At 39.3% G+C, this 22,230-nt stretch overlaps 1 protein-coding gene across 1 annotated transcript; it reads right to left on the bottom strand.

The window, feature by feature from the left end:
- Positions 1-1,142: 1,142 nt before the first annotated feature.
- On the bottom strand, positions 1,143-21,140 carry Fer1 (48 related 1). Its single transcript, XM_073979929.1, has 3 exons — positions 20,137-21,140; positions 11,909-12,216; positions 1,143-5,160 (listed from the first exon to the last, which is right to left on the bottom strand). Exons 1-3 carry the CDS (start codon positions 20,325-20,327, stop codon positions 4,808-4,810), a joined length of 852 nt encoding a protein of 283 aa, XP_073836030.1. The 5' UTR covers positions 20,328-21,140; the 3' UTR covers positions 1,143-4,807.
- Positions 21,141-22,230: the final 1,090 nt, after the last annotated feature.

Genomic DNA, 22,230 nt, shown 5'->3' with positions numbered 1-22,230 from the left:
GCAAAAAGAAAACTATTATTCACCAATTCAGACAACGGGTCTATGTTCTATTAACTGTTACTTAACTCCATAATTATATTTGCAATGGAATTAAGTAAGCGTTAATTCTACAGATATAATCTTCAATTTGTACTCATTTCACATTTCTATAAGCACATTGAGGTTGTTTGTAAAGATTATCTGTTCAGATAATCTGTAAAAACAACCCCTTATGCACACTAAAATAATCCATCTAGTCTTTTATCTATAGAAGACATTTTGAAGGTATTCTATCCAAAGAAGACCTTCAGAATGTATTCTATACGTAGATCTTTAGCAGATTTTTCCATCTGTTGAAGACTTGTAGGAAGTATTGTAAATATTAAACTTTACAGAAGATCTTCCGTCTATAAATACCTTTAAAGAAGAGTTCATCCATCTGTGGAAGACCTTTATAAGAGGTTCTTATCATAGAAAAAACACAATAAAATTTCCTATCGATAGACTGACTACCTTTAGGAGGTCTTTGATCTATAGACCTTCTGAACATATTCTATCCATTGAAGAGATTTTCCATCTGTTGTTGATTGTAGGAAGTATTGTAACCATTAAACTCGTGCATAAGATCGTCCCTCTATTAATACCTCTCTAGGTCTTTTATTCATAGAAGAAACAAAAAAGATTTTATATCTTTAGACTTCCTTTATGAGGTTTTCTGTATTTTTTGGAGATCTTTTATCCGTGGAACATTTTTAGAATATCTTCTGTCGAAGAAGGCCTTTTAAGAGATCTTCCATCTTCCACATGTAGAATATTCACTGTCTTTGAAAACTTTGAAGAAAATCTTTGGAAGGTATTATATTATAGACCTTCAGGAGATCCTCTATATATAGAAGACCTTCAGGAATCTAATATCTATGTATATAAGACCTAAAAAAGGTCTTCTATCTATGGAAGACCTTCAGAAGGTCATCTATCTATAGAAGACCTTCAGGGGTCTTCTATCTATGGAAGACCATCAGGAGGTCATCTATCTATAGAAGACCTTCAGGGGTCTTCTATCTACAGAAGACCTTCAGAAGGTTTTCTATCTATAGAAGACCTAGCGTCAGAACGAATTGACGTAGGTGGATGATTTTATATCTATAGACTTCCTTTATGAGTTTTTCTGTATTTTTTGGAGATCTTTTATCCGTGGAACATATTATATTCTATAGACGACCTTCAGGAGATCCTCTATATATAGAAGACCTTCAGGAATCTAATATCTATATAAGTCCTAAAAGAGGTCTTCTATCTATGGAAGACCTTCAGGAGGTCATCTATTTATAGAAGACCTTCAGGGGTCTTCTATCTATAGAAGATCTTCAGAAGGTCTTCTATCTATAGAAGACCTTCAGGAGGTCTTGTATCTATAGAAGACCTTGAGGAGGTCTTCTATCTATAGAAGACCTTCAGAAGGTCTTCTATCTATAGAAGACCTTCAGGAGTTCTTCTATCTATAGAAGGCCTTCAGGAGGTCCTCTATCTATAGAAGACCTTCAGGAGGTCTTCTATCCACAGGAGGTCTATCTATAGAAGACCTTCAGGAGTTCTTCTATCTATAGAAGACCTTCAGGAGGTCTTCTATCTATAGAAGACCTTCAGGAGGTCTTCTATCTATAGAAGACCTTCAGGAGGTCTTCTATCTATAGAAGACCTTCAGGAGGTCTTCTATCTATAGAAGACCTTCAGGAGGTCTTCTATCTATAGAAGACCTTCAGGAGGTCTTCTATCTATAGAATACCTTCAGGAAGTCTTCTATCCATAGAAGACCTTCAGGAGTTCTTCTATCTATAAAAGGCCTTCAGGAGGTCCTCTATCTATAGAAGACCTTCAGGAGGTCTTCTATCCACAGAAGACCTCCAGGAGGTCTATCTATAGAAGACCTCCAGGAGGTCTATCTATAGAAGACCTTCAGGAGTTCTTCTATCTATAGAAGACCTTCAGGAGGTCTTCTATCTATAGAAGACCTTAAGGAGGTCTTCTATCTATAGAAGACTTTCAGGAGGTCTTCTATCCACAGAAGACCTCCAGGAGGTTTATCTATAGAAGACCTTCAGGAGTTCTTCTATCTATAGAAGACCTTCAGGAGGTCTTCTATCTATAGAAGACCTTAAGGAGGTCTTCTATCTATAGAAGACCTTCAGGAGGTCTTCTATCTATAGAAGACCTTCAGGAGGTCTTCTATCTATAGAAGACCTTCAGGAGGTCTTCTATCTATAGAAGACCTTCAGGAGGTCTTCTATCTATAGAAGACCTTCAGGAGGTCTTCTATCCGTAGAATACCTTCAGAAGGTCTTCTATCTATAGAATACCTTTAATGTAGGAAACCTCTTCTTCTGTCTATAGACGACCTTAAAGAGATCTTCCATCCCCATATGACGTTAGGAGGTATTAATCTATAGAAGACCTTTACGAGGTATTAAATATATAGAAGACCTTTAATAGGCCTTCAACCTACAGAAGAACATTAGAAGGTCTTATATCTAGATCTTAAGGAGATCTTTTATTTATAAGAGAACTTTAGTAGGAGTTGAATCTATAAAAACTTAAGGAGGTCTTTCATCCCTAGATGACCTTAGGAGGTATTCTATCTATAGAAGACCTTTACGAGGTCTTCTATCTTTAGAAGACCTTTAATAGGTATTCGTCTACAGAAAACCTATAAGAGGTTTCCAACATATAGAAGACCATTAGAAGGTCTTCTGTCTAGACCTTAAGGAGCTCTTATATTTAAGAAGACTTCTATCTATAGAAGACCTTTAGGATGTCTTCAATCTATAGAAAACATTTAGGAGATCTTTTATCCAACGAATATTTGTAGGAGGTCCTATAGAAGACCTTAAAGAGATCTTCCATCCCTATATGAAGTTAGGAGGTATTATATCTATATAAGACCTTTACGATGTATTAAATATATAGAAGACCTTTAACAGGCCTTCAACCTATAGAGAACTTTAGAAGGTCTTATATCTAGACCTTAAGGAGGTCTTCTATTTATAAATAAAAGAACTTTAGTAGGAGTTGAATCTATAAAAACTTAAGGAGGTCTTTCATCCCTAGATGACCTTATGAGGTATTCTATCTATAGAAGACCTTTAATAGGTTTTCTGTATACAGAAGAGGTTTTCAACCTATAGAAGAGGTTTTCAACCTATAGAAGAGCTTCACAAGGTCTTATGTCTAGATCTTAAGGAGGTCTTCTATTTAAGAAGACTTCTGTCTATAAAAGACCTTTAGGATGTCTTCAATCTATAGAAAACCTTTAGGAGCTTCTATCTGTAAAAAAAAAAAACTTTTAGGAGATCTATCTACAAAAGAACTTTAAGAGATCTTGGCTGACTTCCGTATCGTCATTTGCTTTACAAATTACTGAAAATGTGTGAAGTATTATGTTTCTTAACGCCGTTGCAATTAACAACGCAGGTAAAAAGCAAACATGTATCATTTTTATACCCTCCACCACAGGATGGGGGTATATTAAATTTGTCACTCCGTTTGTAACTACTCGAAATAATCACTCGAAATAATCAATATATATTCTTGATCAGCGTGCAATTCTACATCGAAATAGCCATGTCCGTCCGTCTGTCCGTTGGGGGTATAGAAATTTGTAGGTATAGGTCCACGCCATCATATAGCCCCCATAGAACGGTACCTTCCGATTTTCGGTATTTTGAAGGTTATATAATAAATAATTGTTCCACAAACATCCCATACGGGACAAGGGAGACCTCTCTCATATCAATGAGTGCACCCCGATTCATATTAGCTCACTGATATGGGACCTACTGTTTATTGCCGAGTCCGAACGGCGTGTCTTAAGACACCTCTTGTAGAGAAGTTTTACATGGCTGAAATACTCAGGAAATGTCGCCAACATTACTGAGGGATATTTTGCCACCGTTGAAATTTTTGATGTTGCCTGGCCTAGGAATCGAACCCACGACCTTCAGCGTGCAAGGCGGGTGTGCATACCATTGCACCACGGTGCCACATTAATCCACCGAAATGGCTGAAATTTGTGGTGGACCGAAGTTAACGCTTTTACTTTTTGCAGTCTTCCATCTTTAAAAGGCATTTAAGATGCCTTCCACATATATAGAGGACTTTTTGGAGGTACTCTATTGATAGCTTTAAGATGTACACTGTTTATTAAGGTCCTTTAGACTGTCTTCTTTCTATAAAATACCTTTAAGATCTCTCCTATAGAAGTGCCGGACTTAATCTCGCCAATAAAGACTCGCATGAGATAACCTAAAGACTCCATTCCGGTTTTCTAAACAAAGGAGTTACATCTTTAGCTCTAAACACCAACTTCAGATCATATATCAAGACTTCTTAAATCTCGTCTATAAAGGCGCCACTTAGGTCTACTACAAAGACGATCTTCGGCTCGTTTATAAAGACCACCTTCGTTTCGTCTATAAAGACGACCTTTGGTTCGTCTATTAAGACGATATTCAGCTTGTCTATAAAGACGACCTTTGGTCCGTCTATTAAGACGATATTCAGCTTATCTATAAAGACGACCTTTGGCTCGTCTATAAAGACGCTCTTTAGCTTGTCTATAAAGACGACATTCAACTCGTCTATAAAGACGACATTCAACTCGTATGTAAAGACTCACTTTAGCTCGCCTATAAAAACTTCCCTGAACTCATTCATGAAGACTCCCTTCAGTTCCTCTTTTAAGTATCCTCCAGCTCTTTTGCTTCTTTTTAAAATCCTTTCCCATAGGTATTTTCTTTCATTTCAAAACTCCCCATAAAACTTCTAAACTTCTTTAGATTTCTAAACCATTTTGTTGTTGTTGCATTTCATTGAATAACTCGTGACAACTTCGTGTCGTGCTGTGGGTGTCATTAAACGAAGATGATTCAGATGAGGAACTGCAAGAATTTGGTGAATTATAACGTTGATGAGACTGTTGCGATTGATTACTGAGATTGGGTGAGGCTTGAGATTGTTGAGCGAGTTGTTGTTGTTGCTGCTGATGCTGTTGCTGTAGATGATGGGCAACCGAATGGGTTATGTGTGACCGTGGATCTTCAGGAGTCCAGGTGCGGGCATATAATTTACTACCAGGATAACGATCACCACGACGATACCAGGATAAGGAGTGAGCCATGCCGCCAGCTGTGTAAAGAAATGGGAGAGAAAATAGAAAAGGAAATTATTAATTTTTTAATTAAGGTCGTCGGTAAGCCGTTTAAAAGTTAAAAAGAAAAGGATTAAAAAGAGGATCACATTTAAAAAAGTGTCAATTGTTAAAATTAAAAAATGCAGGAGACTTCTTAAGCGGCCATTCTTCCCAACCCCGTATTGCTGTTATTGGCGGGGAGGTTTTCCCGTTATTGTTGTTATTTGGATTTATTTGATTTGAAAACACTTGAGAAAACATTAGTGTCTACATTACAATGCCATTAGTGGGTAACGTCTGACGGTCGTTTTTGAAGTGTTAGAGATTTCCACAAAACCATGATGAAACCGCCACACCACCGAAAAAGGGGTTGCTTCTGGCCGCAAACAAAACCCTTGTTGTTGCAGCTGCATGCTGTGAGGGGATTTAATTGTCTGCTAACAAAAACAACAACATCATATATAAACATATTTGGGAGACTGGCATATGCTCAGTCAGTCCTCCAGTCAGCCAGTCATACAGTTGCAACGAGCGGAAACTTCCAATCAGAAAAGGTTATGCCATGGCAAGGGTGTTTTTGGTTTTGCCAAATTTCCTGCACTTGTTTGTTTTTCCTGTCCTGCAATTTGTTGTTGATGATGCTCGGTAGGCAGAAGCATTTATGCGGGTGTGAAAATTTGTGTGGCCAACAGCGGAGTACGTAAATAATTTTCAAACTTGTACTCAAGAGCTTTATTAAGGAAAAACTCTGTAGCGAAATTAGCATTACAATTTGATGCCACTTTTTCGGGGGAAGGGAATAAGAAGAGAGTTCATCATGCACATCATTGTCTCCGTTGTCCGTATGTTGTAGTACACGCTAAAATTCAAGTATTGCAAGTTGGTGTGAACAATTGCCAGTTGTGTAGTTACTTTTGTCTATGTCCTTTGTCGGGGATTATAAACTAAAAATTCCATTTCATTGTTGAGCGGAAAACAAGGGGAAAATACTCTTAAAAGCTATTTTCCGAAAGGACAAATGGAAAGGAAAGAAGTGGGAGGCTAGGTATAGGAAGTTTGCGTGTATTAACATAAGAAAAATACTGTTTCAATTCCCACCTTCATTCCCCACCCCAATGTATTTGTGAACAAGTTGTTGTTGTTGTTATATTTTCCATTCAGAAAAACCAGAGCAAACCTCCTTTTAAAGGTAGTATCTCTCTTAACATGACATTGTTGTCATTTTGTTTTGTGTTTTCTTTTTGTTGTTGCGGAGGGGGAGTAGTATTGGAGTTGGGCGCCATCAGCAGCTGTATAAGCTTGAAAAATTTCCCACATGGTAATTATCTTGATGCCGTCGCCATATACAATAATATATTATTACCTGAAATGCGAAATGACGTTGAAAATGTCGGTGCAAAGAGACACGTGAAAATCATAAAGAAGAAGAAATATATTGGCACCAATTGGCACGGGGAAAAGGGAAAGTTATGTACACATATCAATATCACCAAGGGACAAGGAGGCTCAATGATATGGGACCTACTTTTTATCGTCGAGTCCGAACGGCGTGTCTGATGACACCACTCGAAGAAAAGCTTTCCATGGCTGTAATACTTTGCCACCGCCGAAAATGTTGATGTTCTGGGGTTAAATTCTGTTTCTATGAAAAATTTAAGCGAACAATTTTATAAAGGAAATAAATATCAAATGAAAAATATTTTTCATTTTAAATGTTCGTAGAACAAGAATCCAGCCCGTGGTCAGGGATTGAACTGCAGACCTTCTGAGTGCAGACCACTGTAACCCAGCGGCTTCGAACGTATTGAAATACCTCAAAGAATACACATTTTTCCAGAATAGGCAACGAGGATATGGAATGACCGGCGGCCAGTTCACTTTGCCAGAACGGCATCCACAACATGTCAACACACCGATGCATCGGTGAGATGTAATGAATGTAGGGAAAGGTTGAACTTCCGAGGCTGTATCCGCCTCCAGGACTACTGCAAATAAGAATTATCTTGCTGCGGCAGAGCATCTCCCAGCGTGTCTCTAACTTTGTCGTCAGATTTATTATCGTCATGGGAATACGAGTCTCCCGAACAGTCACAAATGCAGCTTCTTACACACCATGTGGTAGGGGTGCTTCCTAAGACCCTTTCCAAGGGAAAGTGTGCTTCCCAAGACCCTTTCCAGAGGAAAGGGTGCTTCCTAAGACCATTTCCAGAGGAAAGGGTGCTTCCTAAGACCCTTTTCAGAGGAAAGGGTGCTTCCTAAGACCCTTTACAGAGGAAAGGGTGCTTCCTAAGACCCTTTCCAAGGGAAAGAGTGCTTCCCAAGACCCTTTCCAGAGGAATGGGTGCTTCCTAAGACCATCTCCAGAGGAAAGGGTGCTTTCTAAGACCCTTTCCAGTGGAAAGGGTTCATCCTAAGACCCTCTCCAGAGGAAAGGGTGGTTCCTAAGTTCATCTCCAGAGGAAAGGGTGCTTCCTAAAACCCTTTCCAGAGGAAAGGGTGCTTCCTAAGACCCTTTTCAGAGGAAAGGGTGCTTCCTAAGACCATCTCCAGAGGAAAGGGTGGTTCCTAAGACCCTTACCAGAGGAAAGGATGCCTCCTAAGACCCTCTCCAGAGAAAAGTGTGCTTCCTAAGACCCTCTCCAGAGGAAAGGGTGCTTCCTAAGACCCTATCTAGAGGAAAGAGCATTTTCTCAGACCATCTGCAACGGAAAGGGTGCTTCCTAAGACCCTTTCCAAGTGTGCTTCCTAAGACCCTTTCCAAGTGTGCTTCGTAAGACCCTCTCCAGAGAAAAGGGTGCTTCTTATGACCCTTTTCAGATGAAAAGGTGCTTCCTAAGACCCTTTCCAGAGGAAAGGATGCTTCTATAGACACTTTCCAGAGGAAAGTGTGCTTCCTAAGACCATCTCCAGAGGAAAGGGTGGTTCCTAAGACCCTTTACAGAGGAAAGGATGCCTCCTAAGACCCTCTCCAGAGGAAAGGGTGCTTCCTAAGACCATTTCCTGAGAAAGACTGCATCCTAAGACCCTTTCCAGAGGAAAGATTGCTTCCTAAGACCCTTTCCAGAGGAAAGGGTGCTTCCTAAGACCCTTTACAGAGGAAAGGGTGCTTCCTAAGACCCTTTCCAAGGGAAAGTGTGCTTCCCATGAACCTTTCCAGAGAAAAGGGTGCTTCCTAAGACCATCTCCAGAGGAAAGGGTGCTTCCTAAGACTCTTTCCAGAGGAAAGGGTGGTTCCTAAGACCATCTCCAGAGGAAAGGGTGCTTCCTAAAACCCTTTCCAGAGGAAAGGGTGCTTCCTAAGACCATCTCCAGAGGAAAGGGTGCTTCCTAAGACCATCTCCAGAGGAAAGGGTGGTTCCTAAGACCCTTACCAGAGGAAAGGGTGCTTCCTAAGACCCTTTCCAGAGGAAAGGCTGCTTCCTAAGACCCTTTCCAGAGTAAAGGCTGCTTCCTAAGACCCTTTCCAAAGGAAAGGGTGTTTCCTAAGACCCTTTCCGGAGGAATGGGTGCTTCCTAAGATCCTTTTCAGAGGAAAGCGTGCTTCCTAAGACCCTAAACATAGGAAAGGGAGTTTCCTAAGACCCTTTCCAGAAGAAAGGGTGCTTCCTAAGACTCTTTCCAGAGGAAAGGTTGCTTCCTAAGTCTCTTTCCAGAGGAAATAGTACTTTCAAAGATCCTTTCCAGAGGAGAACGTGCTTCCTAAGATCCTTTCCAGAGGAAAGGGAGCTTCCTAAGACCCTTTCTAGAGGAAAGGGAGCTTCCTAAGACCCTTTCTAGAGGAAAGGGTGCTTCCTAAGACCATTTCCAGAGGAAAGGGTGCTTCCTAAGACCATTTCCACAGGAAAGGGTGCTTCCTAAGACCATTTCCACAGGAAAGGGTGCTTCCTAAGACCCTTTCCTGAGAAAAAGGGTGCTTTCTAAAAACATTTCCAGAGGAAAGGGTGCTTCCTAACACCCTTTCCAGAGTAAAGGGTGCTTCCTAAGACCCTATCCAGAGGAAAGGGTGCTTCCTAAGACCCTTTCCAAAGAAAAGGGTGCTTCCTAAGACCCTTTCCAAAGAAAAGGGTGCTTCCTAAGACCCTTTCCAAAGAAAAGGGTGCTTCCTAAGACCCTTTCCAAAGAAAAGGGTGCTTCCTAAGACCCTTTCCAAAGAAAAGGGTACTTCCTAAGACCCTTTCCAAAGAAAAGGGTACTTCCTAAGACTCTTTCCAAAGAAAAGGGTGCTTCCTAAGACCATTTCCAAAGAAAAGGGTGCTTCCTAAGACCCTTTCCAAAGAAAAGGGTGCTTCCTAAGACCCTTTCCAAAGAAAAGGGTGCTTCCTAAGACCCTTTCCAAAGAAAAGGGTGCTTCCTAAGACCCTTTCCAAAGAAAAGGGTGCTTCCTAAGACCCTTTCCAAAGAAAAGGGTGCTTCCTAAGACCCTTTCCAAAGAAAAGGGTGCTTCCTAAGACCCTTTCCAAAGAAAAGGGTGCTTCCTAAGACCCTTTCCAAAGAAAAGGGTGCTTCCTAAGACCCTTTCCAAAGAAAAGGGTGCTTCCTAAGACCCTTTCCAAAGAAAAGGGTGCTTCCTAAGACCCTTTCCAAAGAAAAGGGTGCTTCCTAAGACCCTTTCCAAAGAAAAGGGTGCTTCCTAAGACCCTTTCCAAAGAAAAGGGTGCTTCCTAAGACCCTTTCCAAAGAAAAGGGTGCTTCCTAAGACCCTTTCCAAAGAAAAGGGTGCTTCCTAAGACCCTTTCCAAAGAAAAGGGTGCTTCCTAAGAACCTTTCCAGAGGTCGTCTATAAAAACGTGCTTCACAGCTTGTCTATTAAGACTGGCTTCACAGCTCGTCTATAAAGACGTGCTCCACAGCTTGTCTAAAAAGACTTGCTTCACAGTTTCTCTATAAAGACGTGCTCACAGTTTATCTGTTTCTGAAAGAATGGGTGCTTCTATGGACCCTTTCTGAAAAAAGTGTTCTTCTATGGACACTTTTTGAAAGAAAGATAGCATCAATGAACCCTTTCTAAGAGAAAGTTTGCTTCCATAAACCCTTTTTGAAAGAAAAAGTGCTTCTATAGACTTTTTCTGAAAGAAATGGTGCCTCTATAGAATTTTTCTGAAAAAAGGGTGCTTCAGCTCGTCTATAAAGACGACCCTTAGCTCGTCTATAAAGACGACCTTTAGCTCGTCTATAAAGACGACCTTTAGCTCGTCTATAAAGACGACCTTTAGCTCGACTATAAAGACGACCTTTAGCTCGCCTATAAAGACGTGCTTCACTTTTGCAAACAATTTTCTATCATCTGCCATGATTCGTGGAATAAAAAAACCCTACAACACCCACTGCAGCTGGATACGTTGTTAATTTAATCAGTAGCCAGTACCACCCTCATATTCCTAAATATCATATCTCCTTCTGAATATAAAACAATATTCTAATCACAAAATCCCAAAGGCATGCGATAAGCGATCTTTTTTTTACATATTCAAATCGAGTTTTGGAAAATCGAAATTGAAATGTTTTGTGCAAAATCACGCAATCATCGGTAATATTTTGATATTCAATCAATGTCAATGTGGTTGGTTGGACAGCCGATAAAGGTAGGGAGGGAGTTTGTAATGAATACCCAACATATGGTGGACGAATAGATATCGTGATGAAGATGGTTATCTTAAATGTTTTGCGAATGTCGATTAGAGAAACCACAAAAATGTTAAGGGTGGTAGAATGGATGAATGACGACGACGGTTCTACCACAATATGTTTCGGAAAACGAAAACATTAGTTGTTGATCGTCATCATCATTACAACGACGACGACGAACCAGAAAAACATTCTGATGATGATTGCAAATAGTTCAACCACCCAATATTTTGTTATGTATTCTCTCCCTTCAGCCCATGAATGAATGAATCCACGGTGATGAGGATTGAGAAAACATCAGTCTGTAACTAATTAGAATTTTCACACTTTTTTCCCGTTTTTGGCATCCTTGTAGGATTAATGCAGACAATTTGTATTAGACAATTTGTTGCAGTTGAAAGTTTGCCTAAATAAAATCCCTTTATGGCCCCAGTAGTGTCGGAACACTAAAAATGGAAAATGTATTTCCACAAATTTCGTCATGGTCTTTTGGTTAATAATTTTTCTATTCAAAATGTATGGAGAAAGCTGGCTTCGGGAATGGTGAGATGGTTGTGTGGCAGCTAAAGAAGATCGATTGATCAATTCATATGAAACAATTAGTTGCGGTAAGGCAATGAAAAAATCTACATTTAAGGCGCTTTTGAAAAGGGTTTCTGAATTGTTTTTAGGACAAAAATTCAAAATTTTTGATAATAATTTACATATTTTTGGAAACATTTCCTGTTTAAAAAGTCAAAACAGATATAAATTTTGAGTTAATTAAAAATATCCAAACTCAAATTGGGATAGATAAGTGGTTGAAGAATTATTGGACCGGTTTTGAGGATATTTAAATGGTTTTAGTGATGTCAGAGGAAGAGACGTGAGTCAAACTAAAACGCTGAAACGCAATTTTGCCTTTTACAGTAGTAAAAAATGAATAAAGATGTGCCAAATTGGGTGAGATTTATCTCGAAGGTACAATATTAAGACTTATTAAGCAGAATCCATTCCTACGACATCAATCAATTTAGAATTTTTAAGCTTCTCTCTCTTATAAACAGCTATAAACTATATCAAACTTTGTCCTTCGTTTTTTACAAACTATTTGCCACAAAAAAATCTCTTCATACTTACATCGATCCTTTAGTATGATCTTCTTCGGCGGCTCCTTTTGATATTTACGCTTTAGCGTTAGACCAGGTTCATTGCCATTTTTATCCTTTTTCACCATTTCACTTAAAAAGGTTATATAGCTTATGGCCAGCTTTAGAGTGTCCACTTTACTGAGCCGCTTCTCATACGGCAAGGTGGGTATGTGCGATCGCAAGCCCTCGAAAGCCTCATTGATCGATTGCATGCGTCGTCGTTCACGTAAATTTGCCGCCTGTCGTTGTTGTGCCACCTGTGAGGCACATTTCATGCGTCGCGATTTATGTGGTCGTCTGGAAGGGAAGAAAATTAAAACATATTATGTTTATGTAAATTATATATAACACAGAAAAAAATATTTCAAGAATTTTTACATATTTTCGTTCGTGATGTAGTTTTTTGATACTGTACAGGTACCTCACATAACTCTAAAGCTACACGCTGAAACTTTTCCATTATTTTGGTGTTTATAGATCGAGTTCCATACTAAAGTGATTTTATGAAATTACTGTATTGGGGAACTCGACCTAAAAATGCCAAAATAATGGGAAAGTTTCGTATGAAAGTTTCAGCGTGTGGCTTTAGAGTAAGATACGTGTAAAGTTTCTTATTTCCATCCGAAAGCCACTATTTTTTCAAAAATATGTACGATTTTCATGAGATGCAAAATCACTTTCCTATTTTTCCCTATATTCCACTATTTGCTCTCATATTTCCTATCTTGTTTGGTAAATGCTCTCAACTTTGTTCTCTTTTTTTTTTTTCAATCTCCCAGAAAAACCCGATATTTTTTGCTTTATGAAAGGAGTTCATGAAATGCAGAAATTTGAAACTTGGCAAGACTTTATGAACACTATTCCTGAAATGCAGTAGTTATTTTTTCTGTGTAGAAATAATACAAATTCTAGGGCTCAGGGATTTGAAGAATGAAGAGGAGAGAGATACCAAAGAGCAAAACAAAATAGTATTAAATAGAAAATACGAACTTTTAATCTAGAGAAATACAAATATTCTCCATCTACCTGGGAATACAATCGATCGTCGGCTTTGCCGACGCATTTCACACCTCAACCGGTGAGAATTGAAACTTTCATCTATGGACATATCGCATACCGGCTATACAACCAAACTCCTTTTCTCCAAACATTGTATAGATATATAGGGGGTTTTCACAATTCGTGGCCCTATTTGAACGTATGAACTTGCGGACAAAAATATATTTTTGGATAAATGTGTTGCGGAGGAAGAACCTAAAGGAATGGACCGACATACTCCATTTTGGAGTTTGAAGTGGAGATAGATATCGTCATTTTAGTTGGTCACCGTATAATTAAGAGCTTTTGGACCATTTTATGAAGAAGCATTCACTTGTCCACGAAAAACATAATATCGCTTTAAACAGGACCACAAGGAGTAACTTTGGTAAAAATTTCCAAAGGAAACCTTGAACAGACAATTAACAGCACTTAAACGAAAGCGTTGAACTTTTGTGAGGGTGTTATTGTCGTGAACATCCGTATCACAATCTTGTGGCATGCGTTGTCACCCAGGAACGTCAGGAGAGATCTTTAAGGTAGAATTAGACGTGACATAGCCATAACGCCATAACCATAGAAAACCAAAACCCAATTGGTTTCTTATGGTTATGGCTATGGCATTATGTTATGTTACTACTAATCGAATACATTGATTTCCATAGGTTTGGTTCAATCAGCTGATTGATATGGCCTTATGGCTTTATGGTTATGTCACGTCTAATTCTACCTTCAGCACCAAGAGCGAGAGAGGTCTAAAGGTATAAATGAGAATCTCTAAATCATGGCTGTGGTGTGAATGTCGTACTCCGAGCAGAAGAACGTCAGCTGCCAAGGCAAACACGAGTGTATTTAGCTTAATTAAGATCTGAACGTTGCAGTCGACTCAATTCGTATTGGATCCGAATTGACCAGACACCCAACACATGCCCTCACGGTGCTCTTGAACCATTTTTAAACGGAAGGTGTTTACGCCTGGGAAGTTTTTGAGGATTCTGAAACAACAATGTTCATAGATGAGAAAAATCAAAAAAAACAAAAAAAATTGCCGGAGCGCTTTTTAGGAGTTTTTTAGGTTTTCACGACTTTGCTTGGAATTTACAAGCCCTACCGAAATGGGACTAAAGAAAATATTGTAGCTATGAAACCCCAAAATAAACCTAAAAATGTGGATTTTATTTAAAAATCCCTCCAGCGATTTTTTTTGTTTTTGCATTTTTTCATCTATAAACATTGCTGTTTCAAAAGACGCACCATGTATGACATTGTTTTACAAGGAAGCGATACAGTCAATGCATTCTCCCAATTTGAACTTCTATGTATATCTCAATAACGGTAAAATCTACGAAAATAACATTAAGGTCAATCTTGTAGAGAATTTTTATAGCTATAATATTTTCTTTAGTCCCATTTCGGAAGAACTTGCGGTTTTCAAGCAAAATCGTGAAAACCTAAAAAACTCATAAACATGTCAACTTGAATCGCGATTAATTAAAAATGCGCTCCGGCGATATTTTTGTTTTTTGATTTTTCTCATATATGCAGTTTCAGAATCCACAAAAACTTCCCAGGTGTAAGCAACTTCCATTTAAAGTTGTTTAAAGAGCACCGTGCCCTGCATGTGGACAGGGACCACAAGACACGTTGCATTTGTTTAACTGCCCAACTAAATTTTTTATGGATGCAGCCAGTCCAGGTTATAGAATTTTTGAGTCTGGACCCAGAGGAACCAGTACCGGATAACTGAAAAGATATACCAACGAACATTCTTGCGTTGCTACATACAACAACAATCAAGCAGGTTTGTATTGCAATCACACAGATGCAGTCGGAGATACCTGAAATAACTATCATGTGAATGCGATCCTCGGAGTACAATCCCCATCTATCGCAGCTGACAAAGGTCATCTGCCTTGACCAATCAGAGTAGTTTCGGGATGGTGTAGCAGTCCAAATTCCTATAGCGTGAGGGTTGGTGGATCAGTACAAAAGTCTGCCTAAGTCGTATATGAAGAAAAGACAAAATTTTTTAGTTTTCCATAAAAAAAAAATTAAAAAATTTTTTTTAAGCTACATGAAAGATTTTTGGTACATAGATTGGGAAAAAATGCCATTCTTAAATCTGTTCGTGATACTAATTTTGGTTGTTGCGCGCAAAAGTTATGGCGGTTTCAATTCTGATAAAAAGAAAAAAATCTTTAAAAGACTCTAATCATTAATTGAGAAAATCTCTTAATTAGGGGCTCCCTACATACTATATGTTTACTGAGGTCCCATAACTTTAGTGAAAAAGTTGTGCATTTTCGCGGAAATTAGGAAAGAATTCCAAACAATTGGTAGTTTGCAACTTGTTTTAATAAAATTCAACCTGCTTACGCCTCTGAAAAATATATAAAAAATATGTACGTAATCTATACATCGCGATGATTCAAATGAAACCAAAACTATACAAATCCGTTTAGTGGTTTTCATATTATAGCGAAAACAAAAAAATATATTGAGGAAATTTATAAAATTTTTGTAAGAGAAAATATTTATTAAAATTTATTTTGTGAGTTAGCTGAACAAAATGTAAGAAAAATAGGTCGGAGTTTTTCTTCTATTTTAGTTAAATTTCACGCAATAAATCACATTTTTTATTCTAATCACTTCTCGAAAACACGCTAACATCTAGCAGAAGATATGGATATCTTTCAAATAAATGTTGGGTTCCTATAAAAGGGGTATAATCTTGAAATAAAATTGTATCGGGTAATGTTCATTTTGAAATGCGTGTAAATCGCGAAATCCTCAAAATCACTTGATGCGCATGCGGTTTACCAATACAGCGAATTCTTCTCTTTTAATTTGTACACATTTGCCAGGATTTACTTTGGCCGCTAAGATGTAGCATCGTCTGCAGTTTAGTGTGCAACAAACTATATAACGCTTATATTTTGCACAAAGTGCATACACTTTTTATGCGCATCCGATTTCACTATCAACTGTGAAAAAATACATCGATCTAAACATATTTCAATAAAATCCATCAAGAACCGTGGATGTAGCATCACACAGTATTTTTTGGATAAATCGGATACAGCTCCCACGCCACTAAATTTTTCAAACCGCTGTTTTCGCACAAACGCGAGTGATGATTCACTTTCTTCATTGAAATGGAAACGATCCACATAAAACGCGAATTAGTCAGCGATATATTGAAAAACATTTTTCGCAAATTTTTCAATTTTTGCAGTAGCCATTTCCGCCGTTCTAGTAGATGGATTTTTATGATCTGTGATTCATATGATCCGGATCGTCGAAAAACTAAAATATCGTGGGGTACCAGCACACTCAAAACGATATTGTAAATACTGTACCCAAAAAATAGGTTTTTTAGAAAAAATATCACTCTAAATTTTGGCCTTTGGCAGTAGATTACTCGGCTGCTGTGTGGGCTACATACTCAATATACATATCAGATTATGCGAAATCGCGAGTTATTTAATCCTATAATTGGTTTTTCGAAATATCCGAATGCGCGTCCCAGTTACATAAAAAATACAAAAAACACCTGAAATCCGGCTTCAAAATGTCAGCATCCATAAAAGGTGGATGCAGTGGAAATTTTGGAAAGTGATACATTAGAAGTGTTATCTTCATTTTGTATTCTCCTACTTTTACTTTGGACAGATGTCCGTCATTTGAATGGTTTAATCAGAAATCGAATAGCAATGTAAAAAACCTGTTTAGCTTCAACGTGTTTTTACCTATGTTTTTTCCTTTACGCGGTCGTAACTACCACGTAAATTACATCTAAAATAATCCAGCAATAGTCATAGTTACTGGTAAACTACAATAGTTCGCGTATTATAACAGTGCAAACCTTGGCTTCATGGAAACTAAAAAATTTTGACTTTTCCTCATATACACACATATATACGCACGACACTTTAAAAAATCTGAGGTATTACAAAAATTTTAAGATTTTGTAAATTGATGTGGTACTTACCCAGCAAAAATACCCATTACAAAAGTCCCCACTAACCCCTTATTTTCTTAGAGTATGCAACAGGGAAAACGAATACACGTTTCAAAATAGAATCAGGGGGGAGGTTATAGACATAACCCTCATAAATAAAGACGAATCTCTTATCAGTGACTGGAGGGTATAGGAAGAATGCTCTTTTTCGGATCATCGGAAGATATTCTTCCAAGTCTCTGTTAATGGTATTCGACAGCCACCATTTAGAAATCCACGGAAAACCGACTGGAACAAATTCAATGAACTAGCAGGCTCCAAGCTGGGAGTGTCACGATACCCCCAAACAGCCACAGAGGTTAATAGTGCAGTGAAGCACGTGACAGAGGTTTTGGTGGACAGCTATGAGACCGCCTGCCCACTCACTTACCCAGGCAGAAGATGTCAACCGGTCTGGTGGTCGAAAGATCTGGCTAATCTCAGAAAGACTAGCAGAAGGCTCTATAACAAAGCCAACAAAACGATGTTGTCCACAGATTGGGAGAACTACAAAGTATCTTTTAAAAAGGACAACAGCGAAATAAAGAAGGCTAAACGTAGATCATGGGTCTGCTTTAGCGAGTCTATAGAGGGAGTAAAGGATGTAGCCAGGTTTCGTAGAGTACTGTCGAAGGACCCCAAATCCATCGGCAGTATCAAACGGGATGATGGCACATGGACTAACTCCCGTCTAGAAACTCTGGATCTTCTAGCCAAAACCTACTTTTCCAACTGCATGGATGCACCAGATCGCTCAGCCGATCCACCTATGTGCAACCAAGGCACAGGGGAAGTGAGTGTCATCGAGGAGATTATAAGTCACACAAAGATAGCTTGGGCGATAAATACTTTTAAGCCTTTTAAATCACCTGGTCCAGATGGTATCTTCCCTGCAATGCTACAAAAGGCACTGGAGGTGTTGATCCCACACCTGGATCACATTTATAGGGCCTGTATACGTCTATCGCTCACTCCGGTTCTGTGGAGGGAGGTCACGGTGACATACATCCCCAAAGCGGGGAAGTCAAGTCACACGCTTCCCAAAGACTATAGACCAATCAGCCTATCTTCCTTTCTATTGAAAACCTTAGAAAGATTGCTTGATCTAGGAATAAGGTCCAAGCTTGAAAACAGTGTTATAAATCCTGCCCAACACGCCTACATCAAAGGCAGATCGGTGGAGACTGCACTAAATGAAGTCGTTGGTTTAATCGAGAGGAATATGATGGGCTCAAATTATACGTTAGCAGCGTTTCTTGACATAGAAGGCGCCTTTAGTAACGTCAAACTCGAATCCATCCACAATTCGCTCTTGAACTTAGGTGTTTCCACCACACTGATCAATTGGATCGATGGAATGCTTAGCGGCAGGATAATCAATTCAAATATCGGTGAGACCTCCATTCGGAAGTCTGTCACCAAGGGCACACCACAAGGTGGCGTACTATCTCCACTGATGTGGCTCCTGGTGATTAACGAAATACTTAAGGAATTTGACCAACTACGTATAAAAACAGTAGCTTATACTGATGACGTGGTCATAATGATCACCGGGAAGTTCCCACAAACGATATCGGAACTCATGCAAGGAGCTCTAGTCAAATTATCAAGATGGGCACACAACTTGGCGTGAACCCATCTAAGACAGAGCTGGTTCTATTTACGAACAAGAGAAAAGTCAAACCATTCACCCTACCAACGCTGGATGGAGTGGCCCTAAAGCTCTCTCTAGAGGCCAAGTACCTTGGCATTATCCTGGACCACCAACTAACGTGGAAAAGGAATGTCGAAGAACGTGCCAAGAGAGGTCTTATAGCCCTAAAAGAGGTCTTATAGAGGCCCTAAAATCACTTAGATCCCATTCAATCAAGTCTGCTGCGGTCTTGCACTGCAGGAATGCTTTGGAGGCCCTACGATCAATCGTTACCTTGTGCTGGGTACCGGGGCATTGCGACATCGAGGGAAATGAAAAAGCGGATGAATTGGCGCGTCGCGGATCTGAGTCAAACGACATCGAAATCGATAACTCAATCAAGCCACCCTTGTGTCACTTCATGCGGCTCCTAGAAAAAGTATACAAGGAGAAGGCTGGTCAGATTTGGAACAACGAAACTGGCTGTAAGGTATCAAAGGCAATCTGGCCCAACCTCTCCAAACGGTATCCATCTCATCATCCGACAGGGGAATATCCTCCCCGTTGCTAACAAGAGAGTTTTCCCGGCTCAGATTCAGAGCCGCACTTTCCCACGAAAGATTGAGTAATTCCCTACTCTGTGTGTTGATGGAGTCGCCAACTATGTCCAGAGTCGGAGTGGAACAGTCGTCCCCGCCCGTATTTTCGTTAGTTGCACTGGGTGCAGCGATGTCCGTGGTCTTAGCAGTGATCGTCATCAAAGGGATTTGGTTTTTGTTTTGTTTTTAAATGTTTGTTCATCCATCAGAAGATTTGTGACTGGGGAAGCTGAGGACAATAATGGCATAGCCCTCCACTATCATGATTAGGGCTTGACAACTAAGCCTGCTACTCGTTGAGGCGCCCAGCTATCAACGAGGCTCCGTTATAATACAGTCGGTACCCTGACTGCAAACCTAAAACACCGATAGGCACCGATAGGTAGGAGATCACTACCAAATCTATGTTGCTTGACCAAGAATACACTGTGACGTTTCACTGCATTATGTCGGTTTGCGATAAGAAAAAGTGGATCGGTCACAACCCCCAATTCAACACTAAAAGAAATTGAATGATCAGGTTGTGGCTTCAAGCCACCGCATCGCGCCAATATTGTTATCCCCGGCGGATAAAACATCTTTAAAATAGCTTTATGTAACGCTACACAAAATTTTTGGTCAAGGTATTATTACACCGAAATGGCTGAAATTTGGTGTTTGGGTTTCCTCAATGTAATATAATCCCCATGTAAGGGTACCGACCAATTTGTTGGTTTTTCGTTGGCTCTTTTTCACACCTTTGGACCAAAGTGTGGATATAAAAGTAAAATTCGAAAAGTTTTTAATACAGGGAAATCTTTTGGTAGGGACACCGTGGCGGAGTAGGTTAGTATTTTCATAAACTAAAGGAAAATAATTGTTGCATTTTACTTTTTAAAATATTCGGCCGAACTTAAGGCGTTTTGTGTTATTTTTTGTTTGTTTTTTAATTCTTAAAAGTGACTTACGTTTTTTCAGTATTCTCTTGGTCGCTGTTGAAACCACTGCTGTAGGCATCATCATCGTCTGTATCCGTGCTATTATCATCGCCAAAGAAAAATTCCGAGCTCGAAGAAGAGGAACCATTTGTTGCCTGCGATCCCTCAAAGAAGTGTCGTGCCATGGTGGCTTCCAAATCGAAATTATCCAAAGAAAACATTATGACGTTGGCGATGACTTAGGAGATAATTACACTCGTAATTGACTTGTAATTGTTTGCTAAACGGGAAGTGGACACGTGCTCGTCCTAAACACTTGTGACACGTGCACGTATTAGTATTTTTTCCTCTGAGGACCGACTCACAATAACAAGTGTTAAACTACAACAATAACGTTTGCAATGTTTGTTAACATTGATTTGATATTCACTATAGGGCACAATTGGAAGGATTCCACAGGTTAATATCACTTATCTTTTGTTCTGATATCTAAATTTGAATGATTTATTGATTCATTTTATGAGGAAGAGAACATTGTTATTGGGGTTGTTGATAACCCTTGTAAAACATTGAAGGTAGTCACCGAGATAAGATATCGAACCTCATAAATATTTCAATATTGGAACACAGCAAAAATTGAAACATTCAAAATTTTACATTCCTCTCTTTTCACTTCATTTGTTTCCTTGTTTTTATTTACACATAAATTGCCTTTAAATATAATTGCTAATAATTGATCTTCCAATTTGCTGTTGTTATTTTTTTTTTATCAAAACACTGTTAATTCTTAAAACGTGCCATCAATTATGATGTTGTGGCACGGCACACGAGACCACTTCTACGGCACTTTGTTGGCTCTTTTGTTTTGTGTTCCACGCGCCTGTGTTTTTATTTGCGTTGGCGTTTAACACTTAACTCCCGAGTGTTCCGAGTGTGTGTGGCGTATCCGTTTCTTGTTATAACCAACTTCCTTCCGTTTGCCTGTACGATTCAATAATAAGTGTCCAATACACCGTGCTAACCGTCGTCCTTATAGTGTTCATTTTTTGATCATTTTTGTAATCAGTTGCCCCGAAAAAAGGCAAAACAACAACAAACACACATTTTCACAATAATAGGGGAGGTTTTCCTCCCCTTATTTTGTCATAGAAGGTAGACAACATTCATAACACACTAAGGCTGGCAACCCCCTTGTGTTGGCAACTCTGGTAGAAACTGTCATGGCAAACGGTAAACTTCAAACAACAAAGCCCAACAAAGCAAAGCAGAGGGCGGTGCTTATCACAGTCGAAACAACCAATCACAGTCAAGGATTATTTTGCTTTGGTGTATGAGGAAGTATTTGGGTATTTGTTTAATTTTGGAGCAGGGAGGGGAATTTCGTTTTGGGGTATAATGTTTAATTGCATTGCTGTGTATGACTGCTTTTAATTTCCAAAAGAACATGTCGATAATCTTATTTCGCTAAAAACTTTATGTTTATTATTTCGGAATTAACCTGGAGAGAATTTTTCGTAATGATGCCATTAAGGCAAAGCTGAACCTAGTGAACAGTTTCAGATCTATCACGGCAGTTAAAGATTTTATTGTATGTACTCATATGTTACCACAACATCCACGAAGGGATAAGGGGAACTTAACTCATGTCAGTGAGTGCACGCCGATTCATATTGGCTCAATGATATGGGACCTAATTTCTATTGCCGAGTCCGAACGGCGTGTCTTACGATCAGAGCTCCGATTTACTCGTGAGTGAAAAATTGTGGGGAGATGGTAAACTTTTTGGTTACAATTTTTTGATGGTGGTGGGGTAAGGTTTTGTTTGCTCGAATTCCAGAAGAGTTTCACTAGCGGGTGGAATTCGAGCGAGTATTCGGTGCTCTGCTTACGACACCACATGTACAGGAGTTGTTCTCGAGTCGTTCATTCGAGGGACTTCGAGGGACTATGTTGCTGCAATCAGAATATGCGACTCCTCCGCAGTGCCCCCAAAAGCAGCCGCACACGGAGCACCTAACACCAGCCGTTGTTGTTCCAATCCCTGAAAGTACATCATTTTTACAATGGATTCCGAGGTAAAATCGAGGAAATAGTGGATTTCATGAGTCGGAAGAATATCATGGT

Source organism: Musca autumnalis, unplaced genomic scaffold (assembly GCF_047663935.1).
Source record: "Musca autumnalis isolate F117 unplaced genomic scaffold, ASM4766393v1 scaffold_1, whole genome shotgun sequence".
NCBI classification, from domain to species: Eukaryota; Metazoa; Arthropoda; class Insecta; order Diptera; family Muscidae; genus Musca; species Musca autumnalis.
The sequence above is the reverse complement of the archived record's forward strand: the minus strand, read 5'-3'. Positions and strand labels throughout refer to the sequence as shown.

What these genes read in the sequence shown, in the direction of transcription:
- Fer1 (XM_073979929.1), bottom strand. Translation starts at nt 20,327, where the DNA reads ATGTTTTCTTTGGATAATTTCGATTTGGAAGCCACCATGGCACGACAC. An exon ending in CAAGAGAATACTGAAAAAAC is followed by an intron (nt 12,217 to 20,136) that starts GTAAGTCACTTT and finishes CTTCCCTTCCAG; the next exon opens with ACGACCACATAAATCGCGAC. An exon ending in GATCATACTAAAGGATCGAT is followed by an intron (nt 5,161 to 11,908) that starts GTAAGTATGAAG and finishes TTCTTTACACAG; the next exon opens with CTGGCGGCATGGCTCACTCC.